Raw genomic sequence first — 16,122 nt, 5'->3', positions numbered from 1 at the left:
TTATTAAAGACCAGCAATTATTTTATCAACTGCTGAGAAATAACATGGATTTTATATACTTTTTTTATGCACCTTTGGAAGTTAATTGAAGGACAAAGCAACAATGTTTAACAACTTTAGATGTTCACATTATAGTTCCAATGAATCCAATCAAATGTGCTGGCCAGGACTTATCAAAAGCAATTTTGCTAGACTAATCTCTCCTGAAGTTAGCTTGATAACACTATTTTACAAAGGATGATCAGACTTCATACCCGGCACATTCATTATGATAACTGCTTAAAATGTATATGCAAATTATCCTCACCGCTCATTGTCGTTTCGGTGCCAGAATAATTACTTAAATATTATGCAGAATATTGATTGGGATATTTTTCCCCAGCTCTCTTGTTCCCATCTTGCTGAAAGACTGACAGGTGGTTGGATTTATGAGCAGCGAAACAAGAAAACAGGCTGGTTCACTGAGAATTCAATCAATATTGTTGTGTTGAAGCAGGAAGTGCAGCTTTTCTCAGAGATTTTGTTTTCGTATGGCACAGAACATGTCAAAACTTCTGTTTTAATTGATAGCAAACTGCTAAAACGAATCTGACTTTTAACATAAATGAGGAGTTATTACAGTATTTCTTTGCGCAGTATTCACAATCACGTTGGTAGAATGTGGTAGGATTGGTACAGTGTAGATATGTCGAGCTGTTTGTGGCCAAACTGTTTGTGGTCTTTAATCTAGAAACTCAGACCTTCCTCAAATGTCACTAATGTCACATTTCTGTGGGAGAATGGGTCATTTCGACGGAAATGTATTTGTTACTTTACATTCACATTAGTCAATATGTATTCACCATATAAGAATGTATACGTTAGACCATTTAATCAAGAAAATTAAGGCGAAATAATAACTGTAGAATTTTGCGGTCTAATGGATGGACATTCTACTTTAGCCAATCAGAAACATTCTTCACATTTTCTTCAACAAATGACTATGCTCTGATGAAGGTCGACTGACAAAGCTCGGCTACGATGAAAGACATTTGCATCTGACTGGAAGTGTGCAAAGACTTTTTCCTATTTCTACAATAAATGACTAAATGAACTGAATAGGACATACAGTAGATATGCATGTATAGGTTATTCATGTGGTGGACTCCATGCTGTATATAGGACTTAGCATGATTAACTGTTTAACACTCAATAATGTCATTCTAAATGCTCATGAAGATGCCTTACTACAAACAAAGATCATACCAAATACCTTCATCCATTACATTGAACAACAAGGGCATCATGTTTTCCCAGTGTTACCTCAGTTTCTCACAGGCTATATTACATTTAACCCAAAAGTGCATGGCCATTATCCGGAGAGGCATTATACGTAGAACTCTACCAGTAACAATACTGTGTGCTTGAGGCAACAGTTAACAGCATTGACATTGTTGTCGTTCGTTCCTAGCAATTGTATAGATGCCTGAGCTTTGAAGAGCACTAATTCAGTCACCAGAAACCAAATTATGTCAAAAAAAGATTAAAGACCAACAACAGAGTAAAGATGCCAATAAAGGAGAGTGAATGGAGAGTGCATTTTCAGACAGAGGACACTGTGGCTGTGTACGTGGGTGGGTGTTGAAAAACAGGGGTAGGGTTGTAGAGAATCTTAGGACCATGAATGTAATAAGAAATCTGAGGTGCTGGCTTAAGGCCGGTAGAAATCACTACAGAATGTCCGGTCAGAAGGATGAGGCCGATGTCCAGGTTAGGGGGAGTTTAATGGATGTGTGTTATCTGAACTCATGGTTCAGATAACTCATGGTTCAGATAACTCATGGTTCAGATAACTCATGGTTCAGAACATGGTTCAGAACATGGTTCAGATAACTCATGGTTCAGGTAACTCATGGTTCAGATAACTCATGGTTCAGATAACTCATGGTTCAGAACATGGTTCAGAACATGGTTCAGATAACTCATGGTTCAGGTAACTCATGGTTCAGGTAACTCATGGTTCAGGTAACTCATGGTTCAGATAACTCATGGTTCAGATAACTCATGGTTCAGATAACTCATGGTTCAGATAACTCATGGTTCAGGTAACTCATGGTTCAGATAAGTCATGGTTCAGAACATGGTTCGGATAACTGAGAATCATGTCCAGTGAGACCTGACATTAGCTACGGTTCTGAAAGGACAGCGGGGAGAAAGATAACTTAGGCTATAGCACTGCTATAATATGAACAACGTGGTGCCCGTATAGCACTGCAATGTGTGCATGCATATGTCGTATGCGTGTCTTCATATCTGACACGTGCTGTGGTTTGTCAGTGAGGGCAGATGCAGAAGAGATGGAAAACCACATACGCTTCCTGTGTGAGCAGAGGCGTTAGCGCACGTGTAGCGAGCGTGTGTCTTTAACCCAAATCCCAAGTGCACTACACTGTCATACCAGCAATCAATCTAACAGAAATGCATGTATTTTGGTATGCATCATACATAGTTCATCATCTGTTGTCAAGAGCTTGGGTAATCGTGGCTCTTTTGATGGGGTTTTAATGGTTTATGTGTTTATTCATGCCTACATTTATGCGTGTGTGTGTGTGTGTGTGATCGTACGATGTGACGATAATGGAATTTTGGGTAACGATTACTTGTCACGCAAATGGACACGGTTAGTGTCATAATTGTCCTTTTTGTTCAAATGTTTTGAGCATCATAATGCATCGGAATTATAGCTACGACAAACCTAGTGAATACAACCCAGCTTTGGTAGCACCCCTCTCTCAGAAACAAATAGTTTAGACCTCTTGGAACTTTTGGAAATGAAGCTTCTCCCAATGGTGCCGTTCTGCTCGTGTAAATGACTACCAACTTTACCCACTTCATGTAAAAATGAAAAACTGCTATTGGGTAATTTATATCTACTTGAGTATGAAGTTGAATCCCCCTTTCTCTTAAAATGAATATGTATTAAGACTATTATGATAATTATTTTTGAAGTTCACAGTTATTGTCCATAATTGTCGGTTATACGATTATACGATAATTGTGCCAGCCCTACTCGTACGTGTGCTTGTGCGTACGTGTATGCAAACACTATGTGTATAGTAGTATGTAATATCCATGTGTTTGCATTCTCTCTTTAGGGCTTGCAGGTGAAAACAGACTATGTTCCCCTGCTCCAGTCTCTTGCCATGTACGGCTGGAGACTCACATGTGTCCTGCCTACACCCATCATCAAGACCAACAGGTAACTACTTTCACCTTCCAATACACACTCTCACTAGTATTGATTTAGGGCCTGAATGACCACCATATCTCCTGGTTACCTAACTCTGGTATTGATTGGTCAACCTGAGTAACCCTCTGGAGATTAAACTGCCTTCTCTTTGATTTCAAAGAGCACCCATCTCATTTAGACAAAGCGATGGTCAGCCCATATCACTGGTCAATTAACAGCTCAACTTAAATGGATTGTGAAATCAGTCAGAAGAACTCAACAGGATGTTCAACGAAAATACTAACTGACCCCAATTGGCGGGTTCATATGTAACAGCGTGTGGTGCGAGACAGTTTAAACCCACAAATGTGTGTAACTGGAAAGTCCCTTCAGAGAAATGTAACGGTTCTTCTGCTCAGCTTCTGCTGACTCATTCATCTTATATGAGGGCTATGCACGCACACATTCGCTAACAGTCAACAGCTCAGTCATCTATCAGCAGTCACAACATGACTTCCAAGTCTTCAAAAATACTTGTCTCCCACCTGAAACCCCACTTTACACAGTCACAAGCGCTCATCATTATCACAAATCAGAACACGTCCAATCCAATATGTACCCATTGAATTGATTCTTTAAGAATAAAACGTTTAAATAAATGTACTTGTGAGCTTAGTTCAACTGTCGTACCACATCAGCACCCAAAATATAAGCTTGTTTTACTCCAATGTTTGTAAACAAAGTAAATGTAAACAAACACTGTATAGCCTAAAAACATGTTTAAAAGTATCATTTTAATATCGTGGATGGTCAGTCCTTGCATCCATAGAATTTGAGTGGTAACATTTCTCCAGCCCCATCCCCCCCTCCCGCTTTTTACTGAAACAATGTTGGGGAGAACGCTTTGTTATTGTTTCAACTACTGATTGCTGCTATTAGTCAGATTCATGAAATGTGTTGTGTTATGCTTACGAAGACTCCAAGTATATGCTTAGAGTTCAACACGGTTGCAGTTAAATGTTTACCATGCGTACCCTTGTCTCTGGGGGGTCGTGTTTGTGACCGTTCCGGAGCATAGCTGATTAATTACCGCTCTATTTTTATCCCTTGTTTATTCATCACTCTTTATTTTGATCAACTCTCTCTCAAAATGCAACAGCACAACAGCGCAACATGGCTAATTAATCAGAGGGCCGGCCTAGATAAAACCACACAGCAACGCTCATTTCTCTCCATCTCTGAAACACTTGTGTCTTTGTGCTCAGCAACGATGGCTGTTGACCCATTTCAGATTAGCTTAGTCATTACACTTGTATTATGTTGACTCTTCCATTTTCACAACTATATTAAGCTAATGCACGTTGGGATACTGTCTGAGGATGAGCAAAGTGTACTTCCTCTGAAGCAGTCTACACAGAGTCTGTTATGCAAAGACCTACTTACACACTAGTTAGCATCTAAAGTGAACATCCACCGGGACTCAAGGCTTTTTTACTCAACGTAACATGAATGTGAAGGTGCACATGGTAATGTACAGTATATTTCTGCCACATGGAACATGTTACATTTGGTGTAAATCTGATGTTTGGACATCGTAACTGTTTTAGTAAATAGGTAAGTGCTTCATAATACCATTATAAGAAATACTTAACATTACCACAGGTAACCACTAAACATGATACACCATGTTCCCTACCACTGTACCAAAGAAAGTCTTGTTGCTGGTATATGAAGTTTCTATTTCAGTACTGCAGACACAGACAGCTATGAGAGGACTGTAGCAGCAAGACACAGACAGCTATGAGAGGACTGTAGCAGCAAGACACAGACAGCTATGAGAGGACTATAGCAGCAAGACACAGACGGCTATGAGAGGACTGTAGCAGCAAGACACAGACAGTTATGAGAGGACTGTAGCAGCAAGACACAGACAGTTATGAGAGGACTGTAGCAGCAAGACACAGACAGCTATGAGAGGACTGTAGCAGCAAGACACAGACAGCTATGAGAGGACTGTAGCAGCAAGACACAGACAGCTATGAGAGGACTGTAGCAGCAAGACACAGACAGCTATGAGAGGACTGTAGCAGCAAGACACAGACAGCTATGAGAGGACTGTAGCAGCAAGACACAGACAGCTATGAGAGGACTGTAGCAGCAAGACACAGACAGCTATGAGAGGACTGTAGCAGCAAGGGGCCTGTAATTTTCAAACTGATCTGCTCCGTTCTACTTTAACGGGCTTGGGCTTTTTCTGAGGACTCAGGTTGGCTTTTCTGCTTTCATTCAGCAGGAAGCTGTCCGGCAATCTGACAGCCTGGAAAATAGGTTATTGGAAATGCAGGGTAAGGAGGGAGGGATGCGAAATGGGGGTGTTTTAGATTGTCAGCCTCTACAGGAGATGTGGAAGCCCATTTGATGTTGTGGGGAAGATTTGCAGCCAGCTCTATACTGTTGTCACCCTATCATACATTTCCGTTGTTCTTTATATGCCAAGTTAAGGCTCCAGCTTAACTCAAAGCTGATTCTTCCCCGTGTGTATAAGAGTACATCTATTTTAATGGATGAGGGATTCCAAGAGAGGAAGTGACAGAGAGAGCGATCTGGAGAGGGAGATCAGGGGATATACGAAAGAGAGAAGGGAAAGGATGGAGAAAGCCTACTTGAAGCTCATACAAGAGGAAGAGGCAGAGAAGTAAAGTGAAGCAGACAGATAATTAGAGACAGCAGGCTAAAGTAGGAAACCGAGTCGATACGTGAGTGTCGGATGGAGAGATGGAGCAGAGTGAAGGTTAATGCGTGAGAGCTGGAACGACAAGAGACGAACAAGAGAGAGCAAGCATGAGAGACAGGAAGCCCACTGACGACAGAATCTCCTCGGTGGATTAGTCTGTCATCTGTACTGTATGGATTATCCATGAATTAACACAGAATGTGACGTGTGCATGGACAGAGATTATTTTGGAGAAGTTTATGAGGACAAACATGTTTTGGGGAAGCCAGTAAACGTGGTCTCGTTCTCTTGGTGTCTGAGCTCTCTCCTAAGCATAGAACATATTCACGTGGACATACAATATCGCTCCAAATTCCTTTTTGGTTTCTCGTATTAACAAGAGACGACAGAAAGGGAAGAAAGCAAGGTTGACCACTGCTATGTAACTCACTTCTCACTGTGGTAGATGTCAGCTATTAGTATGGCATCAGGACTGACCATACTAGTCACACAAACCATTATAAGGTCTACCCTGGAGTGTGGATCGCTCCCCTTCAAGTGGAACTGGAGCATTATAATACAAACTGCATTTTCCATTCCTCTCTTCCTTGCTCTGAAATGACCCCAAGTATTTCTAAAAGAGCTTGTGGCAATGTGATTTGTGTGACATGGATTTCTTTATCGATGGTACAGGCATTTGTCCTCTACAAATAAAGTAACTATGAAGAAAATAGAAATGGTTTCCAAAGTTATTTGTATTTCAGTTGTAATTATATTCTCTCTACCTCCCTCTCTCCATATTCACCTCTGCCTTTTATCTCTCCGTCTCCCCATCTCTCCCTCTACCCTAGTGATGGAAGTTTGGCCACCAAGCAGGTCGTTTTTCTGCAGAGACCTGTCCTTCCCCGCAAGAGGGGGGAATCCAAGGTACGTGACCTCTCATTCCTCCCAGTGTTTGTCTTGGCACATGTGGGTCGGCTTGCAGCTTGTTCACTAGCCAGAGCAGCGCTCCAAGGCCAACATCACCCCTCACCACCCCGGCCCATACCACACTTGTTCTTGTTTTCACATAGATAAATATGCACACTGCCGGTCAAATGTGAATGAACCCCTTTCTTCTTGAGATATGAGCCATTCTGTGGTAACTACGGCAATGCATGTTGAGAAAGTACTTTCCATTTGACCCTAGATAGTACTGCTATAACCTCTAGATTTGACCTTTGTCCTTTGTGGAAGGAATCAATGCTGATATTGCCTGTGACCTGAATTTAAACTCTGGTCACCATTGGCAACCAAACTGATGGGCAATAACCCTGGCAGAGATGAGCAGAGAACGATAATGTGGATGTTTGTGTGCTGGTAACATGCTGTTTACCTCAGTATACTGTAAGTCTCAGCTAAAAGAGGGTCAATGGAGGCAATCTCAGAAATATTACCAGCCATATTTTCTTGTTTGGTCTGTACCCCTGAAGGCACCAATCAATTCCCTTGAAATTACCATTTCATTCCCCACAATGAGAATCATTTTAATTTGTTCTTTCCTTGTTTGCTATTATGTCCATTTTCAACGGTCTGTCTGTCCGTCTGTAACATGGCCAATAGAACAGCAGTTTAGAAATGTTCTTACACAAACATCCTGTCTTTCAGAAACTGATATTCAAAAGCAAGTCTAACAAGAACTCTGTTAAAGATGCGTCAAAAAACAAGAAGAAGAAGAAAAACAAGCAATCGGCAGCAGAGAAAGATCTGGAAGATTCCAAGATTCTTGACGACGGGGAAAAGGTGGTCAAAGAGAGCAGGAACGTGCAGGAAAACAAGGGGAACGAAGAGGAGACAGTGAAAGAGACGGAGGTAGAGACTGTGTGTAAAGAGGCGGAGGCTCCCTGTGAAGTGGACGGAGAGTAAAAGGTTGAGGCAGAAACTGAGGAAGGGGTAGAAAGCGGGGTACAAACTGGGAAGGAGAGAGATGGAGCTGCAGGAAAAGATGACAAGAGTGACAAAGAGGGGAGAGTGGAGGAGGGAGAAGAAGCGGGGGCAGAGACTGAGCAGGAAAGACAGGGAGAGGGGGAGATCGTAGAAGAGAGAGAAAATGAGGTGGCAGTTGATGATGAAACCAAAACTACCAAGGGTTCAGAGGTGGAGGTGGAGACCAAAGAACAAGGGCAGAAAGGGGAGGAGCTGAAATGGAAGTGAAGGAAAATGGGGTTGAGAGTAAGGAAGAGACAAATGGAGGGGAAGAGAGTGGAGAAACTGAGAATGTTGCCATGCAACAAGACCCACCTGACCAGGAAGAACAGGTAGTGCAAAAGGCAGTAAAAGATAATGGACAGGTCAAATTGACCAATCAATGCCCTGAAGAGAGTCAAAGGTCGGATGTGTAAACCTCTGCAGACATCACACCTAAGGGTTCTCCTACCCATCATTCATGTACCTACCAAACATAACCTGAGATAGGGGCTCCACAAGTCACCATTGAACAGCCTATATTGCTGCAACATCCTCCTACCATGTAATCACTCTATCCTCTGCAGCAGACATCTCTCCACAATGGACACATCTCTACCACAGATGGACACGCAACAGTCTCTCTCACAGCCTCAGACTGATCCTATACCTACACATAGTGAATGTACATAACTGAGAATGATGCGGAGGAGACTAATGTACGAGGGTCACTGGATATAATGGACAAGTTGATGGGACCAATGGGGCTTGGGTCTGAAGAAACAGACTTTAACCAGGCAAACTCGCTTGTCCTTATTTGTACAGTACTATAGTGGTACAGTTACTGTATGCCACATGGGTTTAGATGAGGAGCACTGTGGGAAATGTAGTGGCTGTTGTTGCTACACGCAATCCAATGCAAGGTGAATGGAACTTGATTTACTTTTAGCCCGTAATGTAAAGTACTACAGATGATGCTGATAATCACTCTGATTCTTATAGTAGGTATGATACATTCGCCTTGCATTCCGTATGTGTCCATATCCAAGCCAAGTAAAGTGTTTGATAATGGAGTAAATCTCCATTGAATGAATGTGTGTGGGTTGAGTGGAAGTGAAGTGTGATGAGAACCAAACTTGGAAATGTTGAGTCAACTTTGAGAGTTTACACACGTTTGATTTTAATAGCTTTTCCAATCAATGGTCATTAAAAAGTACTTGGCAAGGTTATGGGCTGGGCCATGACTGGATGTTCAAGATAGAAACGGCGCACAGAGGAAGTAGAAAAACAAAAATTATTGAGCATTTTGGAATAGCTGTGTTCGAATTGCCATTTTCCATTGACATTGGCTTTAATATTTCACCTCAAGCTTTTAAAGCCCCTCTTGACGGTGTCATTTCTGACAATACCAAAATCATAATGTAGTCTTTCAAGGTATCATGTTGCTTTCCATTTTAAAGTGGTGCTGCGTCGATGCTGTGTGGAGAAATCATTAACCGGCTAATGGACTTTGTCAGCGGGGCGTCAGTCAAGTCATACATTTATAATGGGGGTCACTTATGTGGCTATTGACAGTGGAAAATCTCACCTCTCAAAATAACAAATAGCACTTCATCTGGATTGTGATTTTCATAGGGATTGATTCTTCTTGTGCTGCAGTTGGTAAGCAAAGTCTGTAGAAACCTGTATGTTTACAGATGAATATAGGCTTGTCGTCATTTTCTAAATGTGGTATTTTAATGAATAACCGACTGTTGGTAATGTTCATCTCAATGGCAGATGTATTGTATAGAATTCCAAACTGTGACCAGGATAGCCTTATTATGATACTGGGCCTAAATCGTCAAGTACAAATGTCAGAAGTTTGACAAATATCAAGGTGGTTTCAGTGTTATAGCCTGAGAGGGTTGCTACAATCAGTGTTTGAAGGTAATATGAAGGTAAGTTCAGTGTTCTCTGTTTTAGACTTGAACAGAAGGTAAGGGATTTGGCTTTACAAGGTGCTTTTGATTTGAAGTTAGGCTCAGTGTATTCTGTCGTGCTAACGCTAGCTGAAGTGTGCTTTCTAACGCTCATACTGGAGCTAGCTACCTCCTTAGGCATATTGGGGATTTGTAGCTATGGGGTCATCATTGCCAACTTTTTCCACCATATGGTCCATGCTGTGGGCGTGAGGTCATTACTAATGGCCAAGTGGTCAGGGGTCCTGTTTGAACCATGTTTGATGGATTTTCCACAGCTGCTACTTGTTCGAGTACAAAGGTGTTTGCCCACATGTCAAATAGCAGATTTGATATGAAGTCAGGATATTTTTTATTTTATGATATTATCTGTGGTATTGTTTTTTTCCAGCGACACTTCGCGTTAGGCGATTATGAGCTTTAATAAGCACTTGTTTTATTCAACATATTTTATTTAGCTTTGCGGGTCACCGCTAGAGAGAGAATAGAAATGACTTGTCCGTTTTAATATTTGTGAGACTAGGACAAATATGAATAAGAAATGGAATTCTAAAACACCCCTCTGTGATAAATGAAGAGATTATCTGGAACCTGAGACAGATTTCCCCATTGGCTTCTTATCAAGTCATTTTTTTTCTCTTTAGATTTAAACTAATCGCTTTCTGCCCAGATATAAGATCATGTAGGACTGTCATATTTCCTTATTCATACATTGTTTATTATGTATTCATCAGTTCTGTTGTTCATACCAATTTGAGTCTTTTTTTTTATATATATCTGTGATCCTTGTTCCTTTGTATATTATTTTACACTGAGATAATACTGCCTCTTCAAGTACAATGTACATTAAGTTGTGGTAGGAAAGTGTGGGAAAATACAGCCAGGAACTATCAGGTGATCTCATGCATTGTATTTTAACACCTACAGCATTCCGGTAGGACACCATTAACATGGACAACTGTAACCTCCGCGGAGTTGGGTCATATGACACCAGGTCCTGTATCCGTTTGTATTACCTGAGGGTCGTGAACTCCATGCCCTCATCTCTCGTGATAAGAGATGATTTGTACATTCGCTCAGCTTTGACATAAGTAGACTCTGGGGAGAGTGGGTAGACTACATTTTCCCTGATACTGAAAAGCAAAGGATATAGAGAGAAAAGTGAAGCGGGATCTGGCACTTCATCAGTTAAATTATGCTGAATGTTGTTTACTTACCCTTCCGTGACGAGGGAGACCTGTGACTAACGTAGACCAACCTCAGCCTTGTCTAGAACAAAAGCCTCCAACCCACTCGTGAAAAAAAGGTAATCTACTGTTTCCTGTCTTTATGTAACCATAATTGTCTAAAGCTCAGCAGTCAGTGGCAGTGCAATTGTTCTTGATAATGCTGTGCAAAATGTGTGTTCCAGGGTTCATTTCCTGTGTGTTATGATGTGAAATGGACAGATTAGAAATGACAGAAACATGATACAGTAGGATGGCAATCTCTTTATGTTGTCACTTTAGCTTGCTCGTGGCCTCTGGAATTGTATTGTTAGGTTTCATCACCGATGTTACTGTTTATCACCTGCGCTGCCATTTTGAATGTTGAGTGTCTTTGATCATCGGCTACCGTCACGCACTGCAGTGTTTGTAAAAACAAAGGTATTCTTTGTGTTCACTTTTCATGGAAATGTCCACGTCCCTACTGTTCATGACTGTACAATTTGTATATTATAAAATTATTTATATTTAATGTGCACCTGTGGTGTTTTCTTTTTAGATGAATTTTGAAAACCAATGCATTTTGCCATGTTTGGGGTCATTCCTAAACTCAAATCATTACCCAACACTACACATTTCACTCATCAGTGGTCTTTCAATTTTCAAGTCTCTTGTAAAGATTTATGTGCAACCTTCAATGTCTTAGATTCCGTAAACACAAAAATGTTCCATTAGATAGTAGAATCACATGGATGGTTGAACATGACATTGGCCAGTGAGAAAAACAAGTTGAGACATGTTTTGTTCAGGTTCAGCTCTAAGGGCTCAATTCAGACTCAGAAAATCTATTCCTTGTTTGATTTATTAAGCACTTCTCTGTAGTTGGTATTCATACTTCCCGTATGCAGGTGTGTAACAGGCTTTGCAGGTGTGGCTACCTTGCACGCACTGAATAAATGTAATTCAACTGCTGAAAACCCTCTCACTTGCTGTCCAACAGATTTTCTCATGGAGTTTTCATTCAAAAGGGTTTTCAGTACATTTATCTAAAACCCATTAAATACGGTGTACCTTTTAATTCAAATTTTCTCAACAGACACTGAGTTTGCAAAACATTGGGAACACCTTCCTAATACTGAGTTGCACCTCCTTTTACCCTCAGAACAGCTTCAATTTGTCAGGGCATGGACTTTACAAGGTGTCAAGCGTTCCACAGGGATGCTGGCCCATGACTCCAATTCTTCCCACAGTTGTGTCAAGTTGGCTGGATGTCCTTTGGGTGGTGGACCATTCTTGATACACACGGGAAACATTTGTGCGTGAAAAACCCAGCAGCGTTGCAGTTCTTGACACACTCAAACCGGTGCGCCTGGCACCTACTACCATACCGCGTTCAAAGGCACTTAAATCTTTTTGGTCTTGCCCATTCAGCCTCTGAATGGCACACATACACAATCCATGTCTCGATTGTCTCAAGGCTTAAAAATCCTTCTTTAACCTGTCTCCTCCCCTTCATCAACACTGATTTTAGTGGATTTAACAAATTCTATCAGTAAGGGATCATAGCTTTCACCTGGTCAGTCTGTCATGGAAAGAGCAGGTGTTCCTAATGTTTTGTACACTCGGTGTATATTGAGAGAATTGGTTCAGAATGGGAATTAATGAAAGAACCATCTTAATACACACATATTTATCTCCTTTCCGCCACCAGTTGGTCGATTTTAAAATACTCTGATCTTGTATATTATTTAGGGTCATTTATATTCACAATCCCCTTATCCAAACGGCTTGCTCATTTACCTAGCTCTTATCAATGTGTAAATTACAGTGCATGGAGAACGGTGTTATTTCTATCGGGGGAAAAGAAAGTAGATGTTGTTCCACTTGGAACCGACAGGTTGTTGGACCTTATTCATCGTTTCATCATGTGTAAAGGTGGCGTAATTATGAGGGAAATAATTCAAGGTCAGAATTCGGCATATCTGTAGACACACCTCCACCACACCTTCATTTCTTACATCTTCACCCAAAACGAATAGCGGTTGAATAACATGCTATTCTCAAGTTCAAGGTCAGAATACCCGTAGAGCTAAAGGTGCATAAAAAGGGAATTACATTTTATTTACACATGCTTAACTCGGGTCGGAATCGGCCCCCAAGTGAAGGGCTCTTGTAGGTTGGCCTTGGAGTGCTGAAAGAATGTAAAGAGGTAAATGCAGAAAACATTAGTCCCTCACAGTCTACAGTATAAGGACTCCATTGTTGGATCAGGCTGGACCTGAGTGCTGTAGCCGTGCGCTTACGGACAATGTCATTTTCTTAGGCGGCACAAGGGGTAAAAAAACAGAACTATTGTTTAAAATCTGTCATATCTGCTTATTACATTTTCATTACAGTTGATCAAATGTATAGGCATTATGCTGCTGTATTGAAATACATTACGTGGGCCCCATGTGTTCACAAATCATGGTAATGGAAAGCAAGCGTATTTCCGTAGAGTTTCACGGTCAGGGGTGATCTATACATCATGAGAGCTAGGAGCCCTGGGGAGAACAGGGTCATTATAATGTGGGCTATGAAACAACAACCACATTATTTCCATGTTGTCCACTACAGGAAACGTTAATAGATCTTAAATGACCAAGGGGACGAGGTGGACCACTAGAGTGTCAAAAATCCTCATTTCCAGCCTGCAGTTATAGTATTGAACAAATGTACTTTCGGCCTAAAGCGCTGTGGCCCATGGGGTTTACCACTAAGACCTGAACTGATGTTGGGTTTGGGATAAAACTGCTGAATGTGGCATACTGAATGTCTGGAGAATTTTGGTGATCTTGCATTAAGATGGGAATTTATCAGACTAAATCTTTATATTTGTAAAATGATACGCCAAGGTTAATTTAAGGAATATCATTCTGTGCACAGAGGGCCATAAAGGTTAATTGATTTACTGCAAACTGTAAGAGGATACCCAAACTGTCTACGCAACCAGATCACTTCATCATTTCTGTTCCTCTACATTGTGTATACTGTTATTTTTACTGGTTTTCATCTAGTTGGTTCTGTCATACCACTCAAACTCAACTCTGGACCTCGCAGCCAGCACCATTGCTTTTTTTTCTCCATTGTTCCCCTCTAACTAGGAACTGATTTAGACCTAGGACACCAGGTGGATGCAATTAATTATCCAGTAGAACAGAAAGCCAGCAGGCGCTGGACCTCATAGGGTAAGAGTTGAATACCGCTGTGTCATACCATCCATCCACTGAAACATGTCAATTCACCTCTAAGATAACACTGCCATCTAGTGGTCATGTCAGTCACCTGCTCATCTGGTTGGATGTACCTACCTCTGATGCTGCTCATGACTCAGCAAAGAAATGCATATTTTGTCTGCATTAAAACACTTCATGGTCTTATAAGGACCCTTTCAAAGTATCAACATACATAAACTCAGCAAAAAAAGAAACGCCCTCTCACTGTCAACTGCGTTTATTTTCAGCAAGCTTATGTGTAAATATTTGTATGAACATAAGATTCAACAACTGAGACACAAACCGAACAAGTTCCACAGACGTGACTAACAGAATGGAATAATGTGTCTCTGAACAAAGGGGGGGTCAAAATCAAAAGTCAGTATCTGGTGTGGCCACCAGCTGCATTAAGTACTGCAGTACTCCTTTTTATTTAACTAGGCAAATCAGTTAAGAACAAATTCTTATTTTCAATGAAGACCTAGGAACAGTGGGTTAACTGCTTTGGTCAGGGGCAGAACGACAGATTTTTTTTTTACCTTGTCAGCTCAGGGATTCGATCTTGCAACCTTACGTTTACTAGTCCAACGCTCTAACCACTAGGCTACCTGCCGCTCCTCCTTATGGACTGCACCAGATTTGCCAGTTCTTACTGTGAGATGTTACCCCACTCTTCCACCAAGGCATCTGCCGGACATTTCTGGGGGGAATGGCCCAAACCCTCACCCTCCGATCCAACAGGTCCCAGACGTGCTCAATGGGATTGAGATCAGGGCTCTTCGCTGGCCATGGCAGAACACTGACATTCCTGTCTTGCAAGAAATCACGCACAGAACGAGCAGTATGGCTGGTGGCATTGTCATGCTGGAAGGTCATGTCAGGATGAGCCTGCAGGAAGGGTACCACATGAGGGAGGAGGATGTCTTCCCACAGCGTTCAGATTGCCTGCAATGACAACAAGCTCAGTCCGATGATGCTGTGACACACCGCCCCAGACCATGACGGACCCTCCACCTCCAAATCGATCCTGCTCCATAGTACAGGCCTCAGTGTAACGCTCATTCCTTCGACGATAAACACGAATCCGACCATCACCCCTGGTGAGACAAAACCGCGACTCGTCAGTGAAGAGCACTTTTTGCCAGTCCTGTCTGGTCCAGCGACGGTGGGTTTGTGCCCATAGGTGACGTTGTTGCCGGTGATGTCTGGTGAGGACCTGCCTTACAACAGGCCTACAAGCCCTCAGTCCAGCATCTCTCAGCCTATTGTGGACAGTCTGAGCACTGATGGAGGGATTGTGCGTTCCTGGTGTAACTTGGGCAGTTGTTGTTGCCATCCTGTACCTGTCCCGCAGGTGTGATGTTCGGATGTACCAATCCTGTGCATGTGTTGTTACACGTAATGTCTGCCACTGCGAGGATGATCAGCTGTCCGCCCTGTAGCGCTGTCTTAGGCGTCTCACAGTACGGACATTGCAATTTATTGCCCTGGCCACATCTGCAGTCCTCATGCCTCCTTGCAGCATACCTAAGGCACGTTCACGCAGATGAGCAGGGACCCTGGGCATCTTTCTTTTGGTGTTTTTCAGAGTCAGTAGAAAGGCATCTTTAGTGTCCTAAGTTTTCATAACTGTGACCTTAATTGCCTACCGTCTGTAAGCTGTTAGTGTCTTGACGACCGTTCCACAGGTTCATTAATTGTTTGTGGTTCATTGAACAAGCATGGGGAACTGTTTAAACCCTTTACAATGAAGATCTGTGAAGTTATTTGGATTTTTACAAATGATCTTTGAAGACAGGGTCCTGAAAAAGGGATGTTTATTTTGCTGAGTTTATAT

At 41.9% G+C, this 16,122-nt stretch overlaps 1 protein-coding gene across 2 annotated transcripts in view; it reads left to right on the top strand.

Moving 5' to 3' along the window:
• LOC106582009 (raftlin) overlaps window positions 1-11,569 on the top strand; it is a 63,917-nt gene extending 52,348 nt beyond the window's left edge. For both annotated transcript variants that reach the window (XM_014164651.2, XM_014164643.2), the window contains exons 8-10: window positions 3,135-3,238; window positions 6,773-6,848; window positions 7,569-11,569. In XM_014164651.2, coding sequence (XP_014020126.2) covers window positions 3,135-3,238; window positions 6,773-6,848; window positions 7,569-7,826 — 438 coding nt within the window. In that variant the 3' untranslated portion in view covers window positions 7,827-11,569. The remainder of the gene's footprint in view (window positions 1-3,134; window positions 3,239-6,772; window positions 6,849-7,568) is intronic.
• The last annotated feature ends 4,553 nt before the right edge of the window (window positions 11,570-16,122 follow it).

Source organism: Salmo salar, chromosome ssa02, assembly GCF_905237065.1.
Source record: "Salmo salar chromosome ssa02, Ssal_v3.1, whole genome shotgun sequence".
In the NCBI taxonomy this organism is placed as follows: Eukaryota; Metazoa; Chordata; class Actinopteri; order Salmoniformes; family Salmonidae; genus Salmo; species Salmo salar.
The sequence above is the reverse complement of the archived record's forward strand: the minus strand, read 5'-3'. Positions and strand labels throughout refer to the sequence as shown.